We start from the raw sequence: 21,228 nt of genomic DNA, 5'->3' as shown, positions 1-21,228 counted from the left end.
TCTAACAAGACAAACTAAGTATTGTTTATGTATACATTCACGTTATGTGATTTCACTTAGTTGTTTTTTCCCCTCCCTCCGTTTAACATCGCACTGCAGCCCAGTTGAGTAAACAAAAGAATTGGATGATGAAATTTGAGACCTTTGTGAAAAAAAATAAGACTTGGACAACATAATTTAAGGCCTTTAATTTAGGAACATGAAATTTAAGACCTTTTTAAGACTTTTAATACCCCGCGGCTACCCTGATTTTCACTGTTTTGATGATTAAAATGTTTGTGTTTCATATTAACTTTGCACAAGAAGTGGTTTAACAAAGACTTTCAGTATCACAGCCATGACTTAACCATTATTTTTTGTTAAACCATATCGAATCAATTTAAAATATGTCGTATCGAATCAAAAGTGCACTGTATCAAGATATGTATCATATCGTGGCCTATGTATTGAGGTATGTATCGTATCAGCAACTTCTTAATGATACCCAGCCCTAGTGATGATGTTATACTCCTGATGGGGGGCAAGGGCAAGATTTTCCAAATGTATTCAAATTAGAATTATGTAAAAGGTAATTTCACAAAAGCTGAACCTGACCATTTCTATTAGCGACAGGACCCTAGAACGTGTTATATCATAGGAGAAAAATGCACTATTATTAGTTTTTTTTATTAGTTTTAGCTGCCCCATCTGTATCAAATTTTTATTGGTCAATAGAATGTCATCTGAAACTCAGCAATATTGTCACAGGGCATACACAGAAATATAACATGAACGATAAACTCCTTCATGTGGGGCTTTTTCACTAGGAGGTCAAAATGCCTAAAACTCTGCCACCGTATCACCCTCCACAAGAGATTGAAAGCAAACCATTACCTCATGCAATTACCTCTATTGTGTATCTGGGAATCGATTCCAGACACATGCTCATCTCCTCCAAATGACCCAAAGTCCAAAAATACAACTCAAGTTTGCTCCAAGAGACTTAATTTCCTCCTGGATGTTCCCTCTGGCTTCCTGTGAGGGGAGATAAGTAACACTATAGGCCTCTGAGGAACTCATCACCAGAGCCAAAACACAAGCCAAAGACAGAGCAATGACAACAGCACATTGAGTTAGGAGGTCTTGGAAGTTTAACATGGCCTCCTGTCATATTAGGCAGTTAGTTGGACAAGATCCTCAAATTAAAAGGCCTATGTTATGTTATTTTTGGATCTATGTTATAATAGCCTGAGTTCTTCTCTCAAACAGATAACACCCTGTTCCATCTGTGCTCCACTGTATTTTTAAAGTCTATACACCTTCACTAGTATAATTTGGATGATTTCAGCACTGGAATTTCTAATCTGCACTGTGCAAAAGGTAAAACTGCCACTTCATGACATCACAAGATGGACCAGAGCCTTTTGAGCTTTGAAGATGTAGACAGACTAATAAAAAGTTACTTAATCATGTGTGAATTAAACAAAACACAATTCCAGGTAAGTTTTTGAGGCAGTAACAAAATTCTAACATGATTTAAAGTTCACAAGACTAAATTTTGTGTAATATGGGACCTTTAATTGTTAGACATAGAACAAGTAGACATATGTAGGACTAGCCTCAGTTTCTGGTTTTAAAAGGTTACTAAAAAATGGCATTGAAGCCCTGATAAACACAATACCCATTACTTTTACCAGCCCTTCTTCATTGATTTGGTGTAATCCCTCATTCGTCCAGGACTGGGCCATGGACAAATGAGTGAAACCATGTCTTCACTGCTTTCTACTTACTTCCAACAAAACAAGGATATGGTATTGTTGCACCCTCAAAATTAACTAATTAATTAAGACTCGTGTTCATTTTAGCTTTTGGGCAACTGTTTAATTTCAGATTTGGTTCGTGTGTTAACAAGTATTTTTTTCGTCTTTCTGCCTCTTTACAACAACAACAAAAAATGTGCTTTTACCATAAGCCTTTGAGTCTCTCATTCTTAAAGTAACAGTAAAGTAAAGACCCCGTTATTATATAGGTACAATGAAATTATAAAATAAAGAATATTATCAATGAAGTATGTAAATGTAAATGATTTAGCTATTTAAATTAAACATGAATTTAGTCTTATGAATTTTATAACAAAAATACTGCATTTTCATTTTCAGGGCACTACAGTATGTATGACAACAAAAAATCAAACTGCATACCAACATTTTTTAAGGAAACACACACATTATCTTAAGCCCTTAATCATTTTGTAACTACTTTGTGTGTTACTGGATACATGTAATCGCCGTATTGTGTAAGACACCGTTATGTAATTTAGGGCTGCAATGATTAATTGACTAATTGTGACTAGTTGAGTAATAATCATATTTTGATAACCATAATCCACTATCTGGACAACATCACTCTCAAACACATGTCAAATTATAACAAAGACCAGTCTCAATGTCAAAAAATAAACTTTATGTGTAAATACAAAAATATATTTCGGTCAGCACAACTTATATTTGGTTTCTAATGTATTTTTAAAAAATATCAATATACAATGATAATAAAATAATATTTAACTAGTTTGACTAATCAAAAAATTAATCGCTGACTAAGCAACTACTAAAATAATCAGTAGTCACAACTTGCAGCTGCAATACAAGCTTAAAGTTTAGCCTATGTTTACTATTGCCACAAGCCCCTAGTTTACCCATTATAAACACATTAAACTTAGACTGAACCATAATTAAAACACAACTGAAGTAATATTTTTAAGTACTATTTCAGCCTAGCACTGCTATTATAAAGAAAAACATTGCCTGCTAAGCAACCAAACTCCGAGATTGGATCCCTCATAAGTCTAGAGCAGAGCAGGGAGAGAGAGATAAACTCAAGTCGGGAACATTGCTGTGTTTACAGTAACTTTTATCTCAACAGAACGATCATTTCAACATCCAGGCACCCCCCAGAGGAGCCACAAGTTTAAGGCAAGAATCATGTACAAGTGAGCTATCTTATCCTGGCTTCAGTTACCATGTAAAAAGCACAAAATCAAAATCTCAGACAGCAAACCTCTCCAAACAAAAAAAAACACATGGGTTTGGGCTGCAGAAGAGCCCCTTGTAGATTATTGAAGTGGACAAGCTGTCGCAACTCATTTACAAAACATAGAGATCACAACTATAAAACGGTGGACATGAAGGAGCCAGAAGAGAGAAAGAAACAGCAGGGAAACCTGATGCAGATGAGACTTCTCTGTTGTGTGCATGTCAGGTCAAAATGACAAGTGAAACTGGCACCAGGAATTATGTTTTGAAATATCACTAAACAATATGGTATAAGTCCATGGACACATACAGCGGCCAGCGAGTGCCTCATAGATCACTACATGAAAGTAATATTCAACTACAAAGAAAGCTCTAGTTCAACATGACGTTCAAACTGTGCTTATTCCATTCATACATTTACATTAACTTTAGTAAACTCTAAGAAACCAGCTGCAAAATCAAACCTTTAAACACAATGGAATCAAGGCACTCCAAAGAGGAAAATATAGTTAAAAGGCCTTTATTTAGATGCCCAAAGCTGATTTTCATTAAGTTTGTTCAAATAGGGACCAGAATGAAGCCTTAGTTTCCTCAATCTTTGTCTGCAACTTTTCCCTCTGTGCTTTTCCATCCTCAATCAGCAGCAGCATTAGGTCCACTGAGCATTTGTTCAATATGGATTCCCACGTGTTTTTAAATGCTGTGTCATCATGTCCAAAAGAGGGAAACTTAGAAATGCGCCGTGGAATGTGCCCCTGCTTCCAATAGTCCGTTAAGGATATAATATGCCACTTCAGTTTCAAATCCTTTTCCATGGATCAAAATGTGGTTTCCTTGTTTGTGTGGAAGGACGTAACTCTTCGTAACAAAATCAAACCTGTTGGCATATGTAATGTAATGTTATGTAATATAATAGATCGTGGTAAGAATGGTCCATCTGATGTGAGGTCTGGACAATTCCTTAGTTTGGCATTAAATTGGTCTATCTTACGTTTATTGACTTACAGATGCTTTTATTTTATTGCTCTCCACAGATCTGATGAGTAACTTCCTCTGTTGGAGTGACATTCTTATCTCCATGAAGATAAACAAGAACTTAGTTACACAGTACGCGTTTAGTTTATTTTTATAAGATTCAGTGTAGCTCAAATTAAGCGATATTGGATATTTGGATAAGTCCTTGTTCACAGTTTGTTATGTTGTTATGATGATTCAGCCCTATTATATTGGCTCATTAGCCCGAGTTTATGAAAAACATTGAAAAACGATGGATAAAGAACTCAAACAAAGCACTGTTTACCAACGCAATGCTTTTCTAAAACAGAGTGTAGACAGGCCATGCGGCGATATCTGCTTTTTGGGTGTCATGACCACACAGTTTGGACATCTTGCTCGAAATATTATAGCAAAAAACAATTAAAAGAATGCAATCTGTTTTCATTTGGGTTATTGTAGTGCATCCAGAATAAACAGATTTGAATGTGCTTGCAAATACCCAAACAATAAACATGTTTTATCTTGAACGATATCCATTTAAGTTGCATATTTTGTGTTATTAGACAGGGCAGTTCTACTCTTGACCTCAACTGACAATGACTTGCTACGATATGCTCGCAATGATATGCCTATCTTGTTACTATTTTAAGCAAGAAAACAAATGTTGTTTTCAAATGTGTCATAAATAGATTTGTCCTTAATTTACAGATATAAAATTTTAAATGCAAGTATGAGAAGATGGAGAAGTAAGGTAATTACTTAAAGGTGCACTATGCAACCTTTCTGGTGGTCACTTGCTTGTCTCCATGGAGAGGTTATTGGCTTGCAGGAAATGTTCAACGGTATGGTGTAAAACTGACCAAAAGGACCACCGTATTTTTCGGACTATAAGTCGCACTTTTTTCATGGTTTGGGTGGTCGTGCGACTTACACTCTGGTGCAACTTATATACAATTTTTTTTTTTTTTTTCTGACAGCCGCAAGAGGCTCTAGGCTTGTGTGTCAGTATCTGCTACTGCTATTACTCCTGTACCACTGTCACTTCACTCTACTGTGCATGTCTCCTGCAGAAAGAGCTGCTGTCCTGTCTATATCATGCCAGTCGATCACACCATTACATCTGTGCGACTGAATTTTTTTTTATTTAAACAAAGTTATGAAGATAACTGAGAAGACTGAACACAAATGCCCCCAAAAAGAAAATGATATTTTGCAGATTACAAGCTGCAAGTAGAGAAATATGCAGCCAAAAACGGTAATCGAGCAGAAAGAAAGTTTGGAGTGAGCGAGAAACACCAGAGAGGGTGCACCATGCAACGTTCCTGGAAGTCACTGGATGGATTGACAAAGCCTGGACAAAGGAAACCATCCTGTCGGGATTCAGAAAGCCAGAATAATTCTAACTGGAACTGATGCTGAGTCGACAGCTACACAAAAGAGGAAGCGGCGCTCGGTTTACCGGCAGTAGCTCAGTTGGTAGAGCATTCGCCCACTGATCTTAAGGTTGGCGGTTCGAATCCAGCTCTCAACATAAACATCACAGGTTGAGCGGTCAGATCCACTGACCCACAGGTTGGCTGGTGTGATTCCAGCTCCCACAGATGAATGCTGTCGTTGTGTCCTTGGCAAGACACTTAACCACCTTGCCCACAGTGTCTGCGTACACTGGTGTGTGGGTGAGTGGTTCCTTGTTGTAAAGCGCTTTGAGTGCCTTGAAGGTGGAAAAGCGCTATAGAAAAATGTGACCATTTACCTCTGGAGATCGTGGAGTTGCTCAGTGGTGACACAGAGGATGAAGAATTCAATGGATTTAATGATTTGGAGTGAGATGGAGAGTTTGCTAAACTTGTTCTGTTCTGTTGTTTATGCTATAATTATCTGAAGAACTGTTCATATGTTACCAGCTGTTGTTGTTAACAGCCTGTTGTTCTCTGTTCTATTGTTGTTACTATAACTTGCCTTTCAAGATGAAATGTCAGTTCCTGGTCTCTGATTTTATAGAATAAACTTCTCCCAAAAAGTGTGACTTATTGTTTTTTTTTCTTCTTCAAAATGCACTTTTTGGCTGGTGCGACTTACACTCCAGAGCAACTTATAGTCCAAAAAATACAGTAAATGCCACCAGGCCAAGTTATAAATCAGATTTGGGGAAAGAGAACAGAGTAAGAAAGTGTAATTTTCAAGTGTGTGTGTGTGGCAAGAAAACACCTGTAATGGAATAAATACAAGATGTTTAATGTCACACTGTGGAACATTCCAGCAAAGCAATAACATCACCAAGGCAGATGACCCTGCACCATTAAGTTTCAAATGGCAAAAAAAAAAAAAAAAAGCCTTAAGACAAGGACAAAGAACCATCAGCAAAAATTAAATGAACCCATCGAACTGTGTTATATCATTCAGCAAGTTCATTTCAGAAAACCGCAATCATTTTATTGTAAACACAAGAATCCTCATTCGGAACAGATGGCCTCAGAAAAACGGCCAAGTTTTTCACTACATTTAATTCAGCAACGAATACCAACGATTGCAAACTGAATGTGGCAATGATTCCAGACAGACACAATAAGCTAAAATAACATTCAAAATCTTCCCACAATCTTTTAAAAATAATTCAAACTTTGTAACACTAAGTAAGAAAACATGAGACTGGAGATAAGTGCAAGTGCTACACAAGACCGAAACAGATGAACAAAACAGGACACGGGTGGCCTTGGCTGCTTCAGAGGCAGTCCGAGTATCAGCCAATAGAAACACAGGGAACATCAGAGCTGCAGACCCATGAGAATACGAGCACTAATCTCTCTCTCTAATGTGATTCTATTAAGAGAAATATTCTTATTCAGTCTTAAACAGCACTAAAGTGTGTGTCCATACTTTAGTGTTTGGGAAGGGGAGTCAAGAGTAGTCAAGGGTTAAAGGGTCAACTAGTAAAAGAGTCCAACTAGTAGGGGTATCCAAGTCTCACGATACGATATTGTCACGGTATGAACCTCAAGGTACGATATTTATTGCGATATCATGGGAAAACTCACGATATGGTGGGGAGGTTCACGATTAGGGATGTAACAATATCCAAATCTCTCGGTAAAATATTTTCACAATATACATCTTACGGCATGATATTTACTGCGATATTTTGTGGGGGCCAACAAAAACTGTGAATATGCTACTTTTCCCTCTTAAAATGCCTTGACAAGACTTAATCCAAAGAACTAAGACTTAAAAGTGCTTAGAACTGTTATTTCTTCTTGAAGTCTACACTAAAATGGAACAAAGGATCATGGTCTATGTAGTTCCCTCTTAATTTAAGCAAAGAGATTTGTAATTCAATATATTGTGATGGTCCACGATATTATTGTGAGAACTTTGACGATACGATGTCACGATATCTAATAGCCTTAAATTTGAACCTGTATCAAGCCTGAAGTTGCTGAAACAGAAACTTTACACAATGCAAAAATATCAAATACAATAACCATTTATTTCTTTGATTCTCAGAGAAGTACTAGTTAACAGCCTGATTCATCAGTCGGTTTCACTTCGTGGAAATCATCTGACCTCACAGCATTAGGATTCGTTGGCTCGACAATAGGTAGGTAATTTTATTTTATTTTTTTATCAATCGCTGCTATTTGGTCGTGACGTATGTAATGCGCCACTAACTTGGCTAAATGGTATATTACGCTTTTCCCAAATCCCATAAGAAGAAGGGCAATAACGTCTTTCCCCTTGTTAAAATTCACCAAACATTCTTTGTGTTCCAGCTTTAAATCCTCGATATCAGGAATCATTGCCAACACAGAATTTATGGCTCTTCGCTGATTGGCTGGTGCTCGAACTTGCACTTCCAGGGGTTTTTGCGAACCGTCGATTGTATTTTGATTCCTGACCTAGTCGCTGGAGAGAAATTAAATTGAGCGGAGGCAGTAGGTGGCGCTAGTCTGGCTAGTAAACAGCATCTTCCTAAGTGAAAAAGCAGAATAAACAGTCAAGTCACTCCAAAAACCAGCTCCTTGCTTTCTAATTTAATATAAATCCTTATAATCCCAATAGGATAATTACTGTATCAAGTTATAATTTAATACATCTTAGACTATTTATAGTGGGGACTTTTTCTTTGCACTAGTGTGGAACATCTTGTTATTTTTCTGTTCTACAATTAGAATTTGAGCTGTAGAGGGTTGAATAAATAATTTCTCATTCTACATGCAAAATAACTACTAAGTGTTTGAATCTGCAACTTATTTATTCTTGTTTGTGTTTTTTTTCTAAATCATACTTTACATTTAGAACAGTTTTTGGAGATGATTTTGCTTTAGGGTTATTGTATCTGTGGTATAAATTAGTTTCAATATTGTCATTTATCATCCTTGTTTCTTCAGCAATATATCACACTTCAAAATTTGTTATTCGTCACAGGGCTATAAATTTGGTAAACACAGACTCACCACCAAACGATTAGAGGAGTAAAGTTATACAACCCTCCAAGACACATTAATGGAAAATCCTTGACACATTTTCTAACCCATGCATGTAAACCTCCCAAATGTTTTGACTCCACCCTCATGGCATCTGTACAAACATCTACAAACTGTAAACTAGATTTGGAAATGGCACTTGACCCAGCAGGTCTGCTATCATTTTCCTTATCATGCTTTCCACACACTTGGCATGCGGGTCTTGGTATAATTTAAAACTCACAAACACGCCTTGACAGTTAAAAATGATCTCGGGCAAAGAAGGTGATAGGAGCTGATAACCTGCCAACCTAAAGGAGAGAGGGTCATAACTCCTAAACATAATTCATCAAAATAGTGTAATCCCATTTTAAATTCACTTAACTCAAATGGAATATCAATCTAAACACCGAACCAAGTTGGATATTCCACTTCTCCAATGTCTTTTGATTGATGAGAAAGAAGGAGCAGTAATAAACTATGTCAGTGCCGATGAAGTACACTGGCAGTGAACTTGAAAGTGAAATAAAACAAAATTAAATCAATACAGACTCAGTTTAAAGTTGGAAAATTTGACACTAAAGACTGAACCATGTATTTTTTTTCCATTACTAAAACTCAGATTTATATAAAGCATCAACAAGAACAGAATCTGGATTTTAAGTGCACCTTAAAGTGTTACTTCAGTAGCTTTTTTTGCTACTAAACTGTGTATATAGTGTTTTAAAAGACTTTTGTACCGTTTCTAGTCATTTTTGAAGCTTTCTGGTCAAAAACAGATCACAGTCAGGCGTTTCTGATAACAAACACCTGGCTGTAGAGGTGGAGTTTGAAGTGTTGGACCAATCACACCGCTCCTCATATGTCAAGACCCCACCTTCCTCCTCCTCTCATTTTTTTCTCTCATTCTCCAGGTAATGTTCAGTTTAGCAGCTCTGTTTGGAATGTGGTTGTGGGATGAGTTTGGGTGTTTAGTCCCATGACGTGTTCTCAAACCATATTGCATGCTAAAAACATACTCTTCATTCCCAAGTCTGCCATAAAACATAAAAAGAACGGGAGATTAAACGTCTGATTCATTTTGAAGATAATAAGTGACACATGCATTGCACATTTTTCATTTGGATACAACCTGAAAGTAATATTCTATCAATACTAAAAATAACTGCAAACAACTTTCATGTGGTGGCACTATGTATTGTATAAACTACTAAAAATCAATAAATATCTTAAAACAGCTTTCTTCTCTAGTATACTAAGCAGCTATAGTAAGTGCACTTGCTGATCTAGGAGTGTTAGGATCAGTCTCTTCTCTTAGTGAACAGCAGAAGGCTAAATATGGAGGGAGCATCATTCACAGACTAAAACTGGCTCAGTGGTGTAACAACAGTACCTCCTTGTGGTACCTGGTCTCATAAAACACTGCATATGAGTGTTTGCTTTAAGTTGGTGATGACATCTATCTATTTATCTATCTATCTATAAAAACATAATAGAGTTTAATGAGGTTTCTTCATTTAAAGGTGCAATATGTCAACTAGTCAAGTTTTTGTCACTAGTTTGTCTCCAGTTTGTCTCTTTGCAATGTCTATAATGTTCAACAGTATGGAAATTGATTGTCTATAACTAAATACTATATAGCTAAAATAACTAACCCCCAAGGCTTTTAACACTGTGGTGATGGTGGTGCCACTTCATCTACAAGCCATTTTTTTATTGTCTGTAATCTTTTATTATTAAGAATATGGATTTTATATTGTGCTTACTAGAAAACACTTTGGTTATTTTCAGTTTTCTTTAGGGATTGGTTCCACTTTATAGTAACTATACTCTAAATAGCCTTAATAAAGCATGAACACAAAACTACCTATATAAAAAGAACAATAAAGCATGAATAAGCACTAAATAAAGGTGGACATCGAAAAAAATTGCTAAATGTTTAATAATGGAAGTGTAAAGGTTAATGGTCGGAGGTGCTGTTGACGCCTGGGCCGCTTCTTTTGGGGGGTGGATCGCTTCAGAAGACACAGCTCCTCTTGTGCTGAGAAGAGTTTAGAGGAGCTCCTGCACCTGAACAGTTTCTCATTGTCTTTGTTGGTTAGATCATCACCAACATCAATATAAGTGGTCTCAGGTTGTCCATTATAGGGGCTTCAAATTTTTCTTTCATCTTCTCATGGGCCTTACTGGTGTTGGCGAGCTCTTGTTTGAGCTGGAGACTGTCTCTCACTGTATTGTTATAGAGATATCTTATCTTCTTGTATGCACTAACTTGGTTTTCCGTCCCTTGACCTTTCCTCTGGAGAGTAGCTTTAAGCTCTTTCAACTCCAAGTCTTTTACATTTATCTTTTCCCTGACTTTTTGGAGTTAGCAGCTCTTGTTTTAGTTGCGCATTTTCCTGTACTGTAGAATTATACAGATACCAGATCAACTTATGTGCGTTAACTTGGTCTTTTAGTTGCTTGTCCTTCTACTGAAGAGTATCAGTGAGTTTTCCCAACTCGAAGTCCTTTTCTTTGCCAGTCCTCTACTGAGTCTTAAGCTTTCAGTCCAAAAAACTGCTTTTTTGGACCTGATCTGCAAACTTGGCCCTTGTCCGCTCCAACTCTTCGCGCAGTGCCGTAACCAGAGTGCTGTCCTCCAGGGGTGGAAGTGTCTGGACCAGACTTCTTTCCTCAGGGTTTGAAGAGTCCTGGATGTTGGGAGACACCAGTTGGGTCTCCTCTGACTCCTGAACGCCCCCTGTTGGTGTGGAGCAGAGCAGAGCCTCCAGGTCGAAGTCCTCATCATTAGACTTCATGCTTCATTTGCTGATGTAAAGAGGTACCAGGGCTTTGTTGGGAAAGTAGTTGAGCTCTCCATGTTTGTGTGCGCATTCACCAGTGTCCTGAGATTTTATGATCCAAAACTTGTCTCTTGAGAACAGAGTATTTTGTGTAGAATGTTTTGTTTGATTTATTGTACCGTTGTGAAATTAAATATGCTTTTCAGTAATTAATTGTTAATTATTGTCCAATCCTAAAACATGTCTTTTACTAGTAGGACACCCACCTATTCTTCTTGGAGTGCTCATCTTTGCCTTTCTTGACTCCAAATATCCGTGTGATCAAAGTACTGAAGAGCAGAGTGGACGAGTTCCTCACCTGGAATAAAAAGCGGTATTATAAAAATCTGGCAAAGCGGTCAGAAACAGTGACCCAGCAGTTTGAGAAAGCCTTGGAGACAGTGTGTCGTGTATATACTTGAGTTCACAGTGTTTCTTTGCTAAATGTAGCTAAACCTAGAGTGGAAAGGAACATTTTAAGTCTAGTGTGAAACCAGTGGAGTGAATGACGAGTTCTGAAGATCCGCTGGTTCAGTTCAAGGGTAAAAGATCAAACCGATGAGCCACAAAACCACACAAGAATAAATCTATGAATGAAGTAATTATTCGCTCTATTGGTGAGTGAAGAGAGGATCTTTGGTCTGTATCTCACTATGATATAGTATGACATGTGTCTGGATAACAAAAAGCTGCTTTCAAATAAACCTGAATGACGCTCTTTGAAGTATTACACCGATAGTGAAAAATTGGATTGTGTTCGGTTCAATATCGGTTAAGTCGATATCATGGTTAGACCTTTAACTGGATGTAATAAGTCTATTTACAGGCTGATTTTGGCCTGCATCATGTTATAATTTTTGAACTTTTATCCTTACAAAGCTGTTCAATAGTTATTTGAAAGATAAATAACTGCTGCATAACACAGCTGGATCTCTTGTGTAATAAGTAAACGGTGTTCTAAGAAAATAAGTAATAATTTTCCCACATTGTTATCAGTTAATATCAGCAGATACTTAAAGACAAAATCAGTACTGGAAATGAAAAAGCTGGATTGGGTTATCTCTATTTTTTAATATTTAACTGAGGCTGTATTAGATTTATTTATTATATTATAATTAAATAAGCATGGCAAGTTTTTGGAAAATTTAGTAGCTTCTATTAATTCTATTTGCAAATTTAATATATGAAATTCACTTTTACTAATTACCAATAATACATTAAAAATATAAATGTTCCAAATAAAATAAAAATCATATCCATTAAACGTGTGCTGATTCATAAGACAATAATTACAGAATTACAGGATTAATATAATACTATAGGAAATATTATAATATATACAGGATAATATATTACAGGATAATACCTTGGAGTTTTTTATTTTTGTATATTCAGTCTCCCTTCACGGAAGAGCTGCTAGTTTTCACCAATTTTACACTGGAAGTCCATGAACTGTTCCTCTTTACATTTTTTTTTTCCATCTGTATGTGTGTGTTGCCTTTATAACCTCTCTACATGTAGCTGAACCTGAAGTGGAAAGTAACATTGTAGGTCTTGTGTGATCTGCTGCAGTGATACATTATACGAGATATGAGTGGTGTATGTTTTAAACTCACAGCCCAAACCGCAGAGGTGAAGCCGAGTACCGCGGCCTGCATCCCCTCAGACACAAACGGGATGATGTTTTCCCCCAGACGAGTGTCTCTGTACAGCGCACGAAGGATGTTCAGAGCATGCACCTGAGGAACACACAAATACATAGATAAGACTAAATTATTTTGTGTAAATATGGCAAAATATATTCCTTCTTCCATACTCCATTCCATACTTCTTCCTGTTCCTTTTGTTCATGCAGCAAAGACAAGGCAAATCATGATAGAATTATGTTTTATGTATTTATGTTAATTGTCAGATTTTGTCGTTGTTGTTATTGCTGTTCTCTTTAAACTGATGCCAACAAAATAATATCATGAGCAATGCATGAATAAATAACTATATGACATGATATATGGCAAAAAATAATAGCACTATTTTCTTGGAGCCAAATCACGATTTATGTAAATTTGGCATCTGTATATAGCCTTGAAGAGGGAGCTACAGCCATCTGTTTCTTCTGGAAATTTACAGAATTCGGTTAAATCCATGTGTTACTCACTCAGGGCATTGCTGAGGTTGACCAATAGGAGGTTTGAGAGGGAAAAATCTTTTCGCTTGAGCATAGAGCTGTATTCAAGAGAAAATTTAGTGAATCACAATATGAAGATTAAACCAAAATAGCATATCGTCAAAGAAATGAGATCACAGTTCACTTTCTATAGCCATAATACCCAACCCTAGTCAATAGCCCTGTCCATAACGTTGAACAAGGAGTGAAGAACATGTTTTAGATTGAACTGACTCTTGCACAGTTATTTCCTTCTCCCTTTAACCATGACAGACAAACATCTGACTGGGATAGTCACAGAAACATCCAAAACATGGTTGATTTGACAAAAATAGTGCCCCTGACATTTACTTCTACATGATCCTCACATATAGATTACAAAAGACATATATGCTTCCTACAATGTGTTAGAATTGTATTATTTCCATCCTCTGGCCACAGTAGTGTTGGTTTCCATTCCAAATTAAGCCTTGATTTGCTCATTAAAGGACCCATATTACAGTATTTTCTGATGTTTGTTATACTGGTAATTGTGTTTCCTCATCAGAAACATACCTGGAGTTGTGTTTTGTTTCATTCACACATGTTTAATACACAAACCCTGCATATTTCTTATTTCTCAAACAGAAAACTAAACTCACAAAAGTAAATTTTGTGTAATATAGGACCTTTAAAAATGATACATAAAGGTGGACTTTCAGTTGAAGTATTGCTTACAGTTGGCAAGTAAGACAGGTGATATGTTTGTTGAATTTCTTCTTGGGCAATACTGTAATTTATCAAGCTGAAAAAGAAAAGTATTAGTAAGCAAAGAATTCCCATTTCCATAACTATTCCTAGCCTCACCAATTTTCCCACCATTATAAAACCATCTGCATTGGAAAATAAACTGCAGAAAGTAGTTTGTTCCACCTTTTGTGCATCTCTGTACAAATCACCAAATGTGGAAACCGCTTGGCCTAGTTCTATGCTTTCCTTATCGTGGTTTCTAACGGATTTTCCAAACCTCAAAAACACTCGTCATAAACATCACGTCGTACAGATGGTAAGTTAGTAGTAGTTGTGTTGTGTGTCACTGGGTGATCACCTGAGGGACAGTGGAGCGCTCTGTGTCTTGGTCAGAAGAGGGCGTGGCTAATGCGATCAGTTCTCTCATGGTCATCTTCAACAGGCTGCAGGATGACGATTTGGGCTCAGAGGAGAGAAGAGCCTATAAAGAACAGTTTACATATTGAGATTGTTCAGAAAAAAAAATACAAAGCTAAGTAAATATTAGATATGTTTTCAGCAGAATGTTAGAATGTTGTTACCTTCCCAAAAACATATCTTGAGTTGTGTTTTGTTCACCCAACTATCTGAATTTCTAAAGCTCAAAATGCTCTGTTCCACATAATGATGTCATGATGTGGTAGCTTTCAAGTTAAATTTAACTTAGGGCAGTAGAAACTGGAAATTTCTAGGCTGAAATGATCATAGAGAAAAATCCCGCATGCCGTCTTACTTGCAAAATGTGAGATTTAGTAGGACAAACCATGCAAAGTTTCGGCACTTCATCATCTAGTGTGCAGGATTTTTCTCTATGTTCTTGGGCTGCTCCCTCTCCTCCCACGCACCCATCTCAAGTAATTGATGTGTGAAGTTCTCATTCTTTTATAGGCTAAAATTATCCAGATGATTCTAGTGAACATGCATGGAGTATAAAAACACATCGGAGCACTTCCCTATTACTGTACGACATCACAAGGTGAAACAGAGTATGCTCTGTTTGAGAGAAGAACTCAGTCTAAATATGCAGGGTTTGTGTGTTAAACATGTCTGAATGAAACAAAACAAAACACAACTCCAGGTATGTTTTTGGGCAGAAAGAAATAATATAATAAAGATCAGAAAATAGCTTAGTATAGGCTCCTTAAAGTAACATTGCATAACTTTCTGGAGGTCTAATTTTATGGAAACAGAAAGATAAAACCATTTTCCAAGGAGAATACTAGATATGTTTTATGATATTCAGTGAAATATTAAAGCCGAAGGAAAAACATCATCTTGGAGACAAGCAGGTGGACAAGCAGTGCAATAAGTAATGCCAAAAACATGCTTTTATTTTAATCTATTCAATCTATTTGTTGGATTGAAAGTTACACTGTGGGACTATAAGGATGGAAAACATTTATTCATAAATTTGAAGTTACATTAAACAGGCAACTTGACTCTGTCAGAAAATATCCATGTTCTTTTAGCCTCTTTGAAACTGAGTGACAGATTGTGAAAGCGGCGTGTTTGTGAGTGGGACACAGGAGCAGAGGTGACAGAGCGGAGCCACTGTATTCAACAGAGAGGAGTTTAATGTGGAGCTGATGGGAGCCAGCTGTGTCTGTAATGGGCCTGGAAAAGAGGCAGGTCAGTGGGAGAGGTACAGTCTGAGTCCTGTGAAGAGTCTGGGGGTATTTGGGCAGAAAGAGGGGCGGGTGCAGCGGTGAGAGAGCGAGAGAGGAGAACTAGAGGAAAAAAGAAGAGAAAGAGAGAGAAGGAGAGGGAGAGGAGTTGGGTATGTGGTGGAAAAAATGCTGCCAATGTGTTCCCTTATTCCCTGCAAAGATTTATAATTTCCTCTTTTATATTATGTAAAATCAGATCCTATTTTTAGAACTGGATGACTCCACATAAGCATCTAGGGATATGTTTTGAATGAGAAGTTGAATTGTTTTCTGTTCTTGCAACTTGGAGTGTGCAAAAATATCAAAATATCAATATATCGTATTGTTTGTGATGATACAGTGTCAATATCGCGGACTGCTGTATCAATATATCGCCAAGAGTATTTTTTGGTATATTTTACTAAAGTATTTTGTTACAGCTACAGTTTTGTTGCTTGTTCAGAGGAAGGGAACTCGTTTATGCGACACATTTGACATTTTTATTGTTTTGAGGGTTAAAATGGGCTTTTTTCATATTAACTTTGCACAAGAAGTGGTTTAACAAAGACCTTTATTATCACAGCCATGATTTTTTTATTGAACCATATCGAATCTATTTGAAATATATCGTATTGAATCGAAAGTGCACTGTATCGAGGTATGTATCGTATCGGCAACTAGGGGTGTGCAAAAGTATCGGAATATCGATATATCTTATCGTTTAATGTGATGATACAGTATCGATATCGTGGGCTACTGTATCGATATTTCACCAAGAGTATTTTTAGGTGTGTTTTACTAAATTATTTTGTTACAGTGCTACAGTTCTGTTGCTTGTGGAGTGAAAGGAAGCTCATTTATGCGACACATTTGACATTTTTACTGTTTTGAGGATTAAAATGTTTGTGTTTCATATGAACTTTGCACAAGAAGTGATTTAACAAAGACTTTTAGTATCACAGCCACGATTTAGCCTTTATGTTTTACTGAACCGTATCGAATCGATTTGAAATATATCATATCGAATCGAAAGTGCACTGTATCGAGATATGTATCGTATCGTGGCCTGTGTATCGAGGTATGTATCGTATCGGCAACTCCTTAATGATACCCAGCCTTACTTGCAACATTCGTGAGAAGCTACCTAACAAAAAACAAAAGGTGGGAAGCAAACCTTTTGTATTCAACCATTATGTTATGGTGCCAAAAAACACGTAACCAAAATATTTTTCCCGTTTCATCTTATGAGTAATTTATAGGTTATACAACGCATTATACTGTAATAATGTAATTTTGAGTGCTCAGATCTGGGGAGACATAGATATGCTCAAATTAAGAATGCGTCTTTTTTTTTACAAGTAATTTTGAGAAACACCTGTAGCTGAATACATTCACGATAGATAAGATAATGCTTCACAGTGGAATATTCTGGGCAAAGCAAAAGCATTTCCTTGGAGAATAGCAGGTGAAGGACCCCAAAACTGAAAATTTCTAAAGTCTTAAGTCATGTGCTATATATAGATCTCATAGCCCCCACAGTGATGCTACAATGAATGTGAAAATGTTTTACAAGAGTTTTTTTTTTTTTTCTCTCCCCAGAGTCAGACACAAAACTGAATGAATGCCTTCTGCTCATTCAAGTATTTTGGATTATACAACCCCAACATTCCTCGGTCAGACCAGAAAAGACCAAATGAGCGAATAAAAACTGTAGAGGGGCAGTGATGTCAGCGGAGACAGGCTTTAACCACAAGTAACCAGTGTCTCTTTAAACTGTCGGATGATACAACAAGTGAGAAGTGTCTTTGTTAAATGTGGTGCTGGGCTGTAATCAGGGGAAGTGGCTGGTTCACAGAGTCATGAGTCAGTGGAGTGAGAGGTGAGTGGGAAACATGACTAATGAGAGGGTCAGCCAGAGGACAGATAGGACACACTGTGGTCATTACGGCATTGTGGTACAGGTGTGTGTCTAAGAATAGGACAGTGGGTTAGAAGTTGGGCTCTCAAATCACAGTATTTTGGACATCTGCAACCGTAAACAGTTTTAGGTTAGGGGACACTTTTGTAGCGAAAATTGTCCCCACTTAACCTATCCTTCAACGCAATCTATCAGGAGCAATGGACCCATCTCCAAATCTTGAGCTAGACTTTGTCAAGACAACTTCAGCTAGAGGATTTTACCTTTTGTGCATGTTTTGGGTAAAGGCGCACTAACGTTTTCTGATGGCGGGCACAGAAATAACATTCTTGTCTCTGTGATGTCTGGCTTGTCTTTCCACAGATTTGGCCTGGTGGCACTGCTTGCTTATTTCCATGGAGATAGAAAAGTCTAAAGCCATACTGTGAAGCATTCTAGAGAAAGTAATTAGCCCTTGTCTTCTTTCCAAACAAACGAAAGACAACTGTGTAGTCACATTTTGTATACAGCCCTCTTCTACGGCATCACTTCCCAAGGACTGGGACGCGATCCTCAGGTGGGTCCAAGAGTTTTTTGGGGGTTTTTTGGGTCGCCTTATCACGATCTTCATGTAGTTCTGCAATATACAGTTCTGACACATGAGAGAGCTACTGAATATCCTGTCCTCAGTAAGGTCAGTATGTCTATGCTTATTCCTTTCACTACTACATTTATGTGTGAATTAGGATTTTCTGAGCTCACGAAAATGAAGACAAAGAACAGAAAGAGACTGAACGATGCGCCTGATCTGCTGCTGTGTTCTCCTCCTGCACCCCAGACTGAAATGAGCTACAAAAATGCAGATGGGCCCGCCTATCTCATTAGAAATGTTGAAATGTTAAGAATGTTTTGTGTAATTTATAGTCTTTTTAAAATTATTTTATTGACTATTTTGTTCCAGTATTGCTGGTTAAATTGAATGTTGAAGAGAAAAAGAAATGGGCAACATTTAATATCCAAATAGGCAACTTATGGATCCTTTTATTGCTGGTTCAATGACTTGAGCAAACTTGAGCAATACTAAGAGACAAGATCACTTAACAATAAAACAATAAAATATCCTCATTAATGTTCAATAACGGTCAAATACACCTTTATTTTTGTGATTTACAAATAATGTCTATTGACTTGGGTCGCAAAGGTTTTTAACTTTTAAAATATGAGTCCCGAGAAAAAAAAGTTTGGGAAACACTGTTCTACAGGATTAAGCTGATGCAGAACCTCATTTTTAGGAGGCTTCAAGTTTGACATTAAATCAGGTGGTCAGCTCAAACAAAACGTTGGCCTATGGTGGTTATGTTAAGGACAACAGCCAATAAGCTAGAAAAAACAAATATCAGACCAAAATAATTATCCATTTCTAAAGAGTTTTATAGATTATTTAGATCCATCCTAATGCACACACCTGAATGTAGAAGGGGATGCCAGCGCTGCGTCGAGTGGCACACAGTTTGGACGAAGGATCACTGGATTTGACCTCCTCTAGAACCTCAGAGAGCCAGCGGGACGGCAGCCTCTGCAGGGCCTGACTGCCACTTCTGAAAAGATTCAAAAGATATATGTTAGGCATTTTCTGGATATGTCTTCTTGGTAAAACTTTAGATTAGGGACCATATATTAATAGCTAGTTAGTAGTAAAATGCATAATAAGTGCTTAATTACATCTTTGTTAGTATTTATGAAGTACTTTCGATGCATTTTGTATAATAAGTGTCTGACTAATACCAACTAATAACTAAGTAACAGCTAATTATCAATCCAATTACCATTTAGTTTGCTATTAATATGTGGTCCCTAAATTAAAGTGTTACCGTCTTCTTCAGTCTGATTATATGATAATTTGTTTTACATGTACTTAGCCAGGTTAAAAACTTAAAAACTGAAATGAACACTTACAAATATAAACTACATTTCAATATACTAGTAATAGTCTGAGCAGATTTTGCATATGTCCAGTGTCAAGGAATGTTTAGAGCCAAATTTCACTATTTTGTGATTTATGTTATAATGTTGTTTCCTCATCAAAAATATACCTGGAGTTGTGTTTTGTTTCATTGTTTCCTTCATGTTTAACACAATTAGAGTTCTTCTCTCCAACAGAAAACACTCAATCTTGTTCACTGTTCAACCTTGTGACACAGGAAGAGCTCCACTATGTCTTTAAACTCCACACACCTTCACTATAATCATTCGGATCATTTCAGCTCTGGAATTGACAATTTCTACTGAATTAAAGGTAAAAGGTAGTTGTTAACTTGAAAACTACCACTTCTTGATATCATACAGTGGAAAAAAGCATTTCCAAAGCTCAAAGCATTGGAGATGCAGACAGACTAATAATAAAGGGTTTACTCAAACATGTGTGAATGAAAGAAAATAACTCCATGTACGAGGAGGTAACAGCATTATAACATGAATTAACACTCACAAGAGTCAACTGTGTGTAACATAGGACATTTAAATGACATATGCCTTGCACAGAGGGAGGTTTGTACTAAAGATATAATGACTTAAAGCTAGGGATGTACTAAAAAAAATTAAATACTGTGATATCGTATAGTCAATGTTCTCACAATATCGTGGATCATCATAATATATCAAATTACAAGTCTCTATCCTTAAATTAAGAGTTATGGTGCAGCAATAGCTAAAAAAAGACAGGGGGAACTACATAGACCAGACATGTCAAACTCATAATTATATCTGGCTCGCGAGATCATATTTTATTTTAAATTTTTTATTATTTTGTATTATACTTCTTCTGGATTCAATGTTTAAGCAAAAATATTATTAAACATTTATTTTAATAAGAAAAGGTTTAACATTACATAGCTCGAAAGAAGAGAAAAAATGAAGATGTTTTTGAAATTTTTCAATAAATATTTAGTTTGGCCCACGACTTGTTTGGCCCAGTTTTTAATTTTGGCCCTCTTTGAATCTGAGTTTTACACCCCTGACATAGACCATGATCCTTTGCTCCATTTCAGTGCAGACTAAAAGAAGTAATAACAGTTCTAAGCACTTTTAAGTCTTAGTTATTTGGATTAAGTCTTGTCAAGGCATTTTAAGAGGAAAAAGTAGCATATTAACAGTTTAGTTTAGCCTCCACAAAATATCGCAATAAATATCACACCGAGAGATTTGGATATTGTTACTTCCCTAATCGTGAGCCTTCCCATGATATCGCAATAAATATCGTACCGTCAGCTTCATACCGTGACAATATTGTATCGTGAGATTTGGATATAGTTACACCCCTACTTAAAGCGATTGACTCTCATTGACTATCGATCATTGAACTAATTATTTTCCGTTCCTCTCAACACAATACAGAGTCACACCAAATGTACAAAAAAAACCTCCTCAAGGAACAATGTAAAGTACATACTTATCATAAA

The 21,228-nt window shown here is 36.7% G+C and overlaps 1 protein-coding gene across 1 annotated transcript in view; it reads right to left on the bottom strand.

The window, feature by feature from the left end:
- thada (THADA armadillo repeat containing) overlaps positions 1 to 21,228 on the bottom strand; it is a 220,901-nt gene that overhangs the window by 169,305 nt on the left and 30,368 nt on the right. The window contains 4 exon segments of the mRNA XM_055162731.1: positions 11,523 to 11,614; positions 12,912 to 13,034; positions 14,547 to 14,669; positions 19,236 to 19,368. Of these exon segments, the coding sequence (XP_055018706.1) occupies positions 11,523 to 11,614; positions 12,912 to 13,034; positions 14,547 to 14,669; positions 19,236 to 19,368 (471 nt within the window).

The sequence above is a fragment of the Boleophthalmus pectinirostris genome, unplaced genomic scaffold (assembly GCF_026225935.1).
Source record: "Boleophthalmus pectinirostris isolate CB_2022bp ecotype Guang Dong unplaced genomic scaffold, ASM2622593v1 HiC_scaffold_5, whole genome shotgun sequence".
In the NCBI taxonomy this organism is placed as follows: Eukaryota; Metazoa; Chordata; class Actinopteri; order Gobiiformes; family Gobiidae; genus Boleophthalmus; species Boleophthalmus pectinirostris.
Note: the sequence above shows the minus strand (reverse complement) of the source record. Positions and strands in the feature narration are given on the sequence as shown.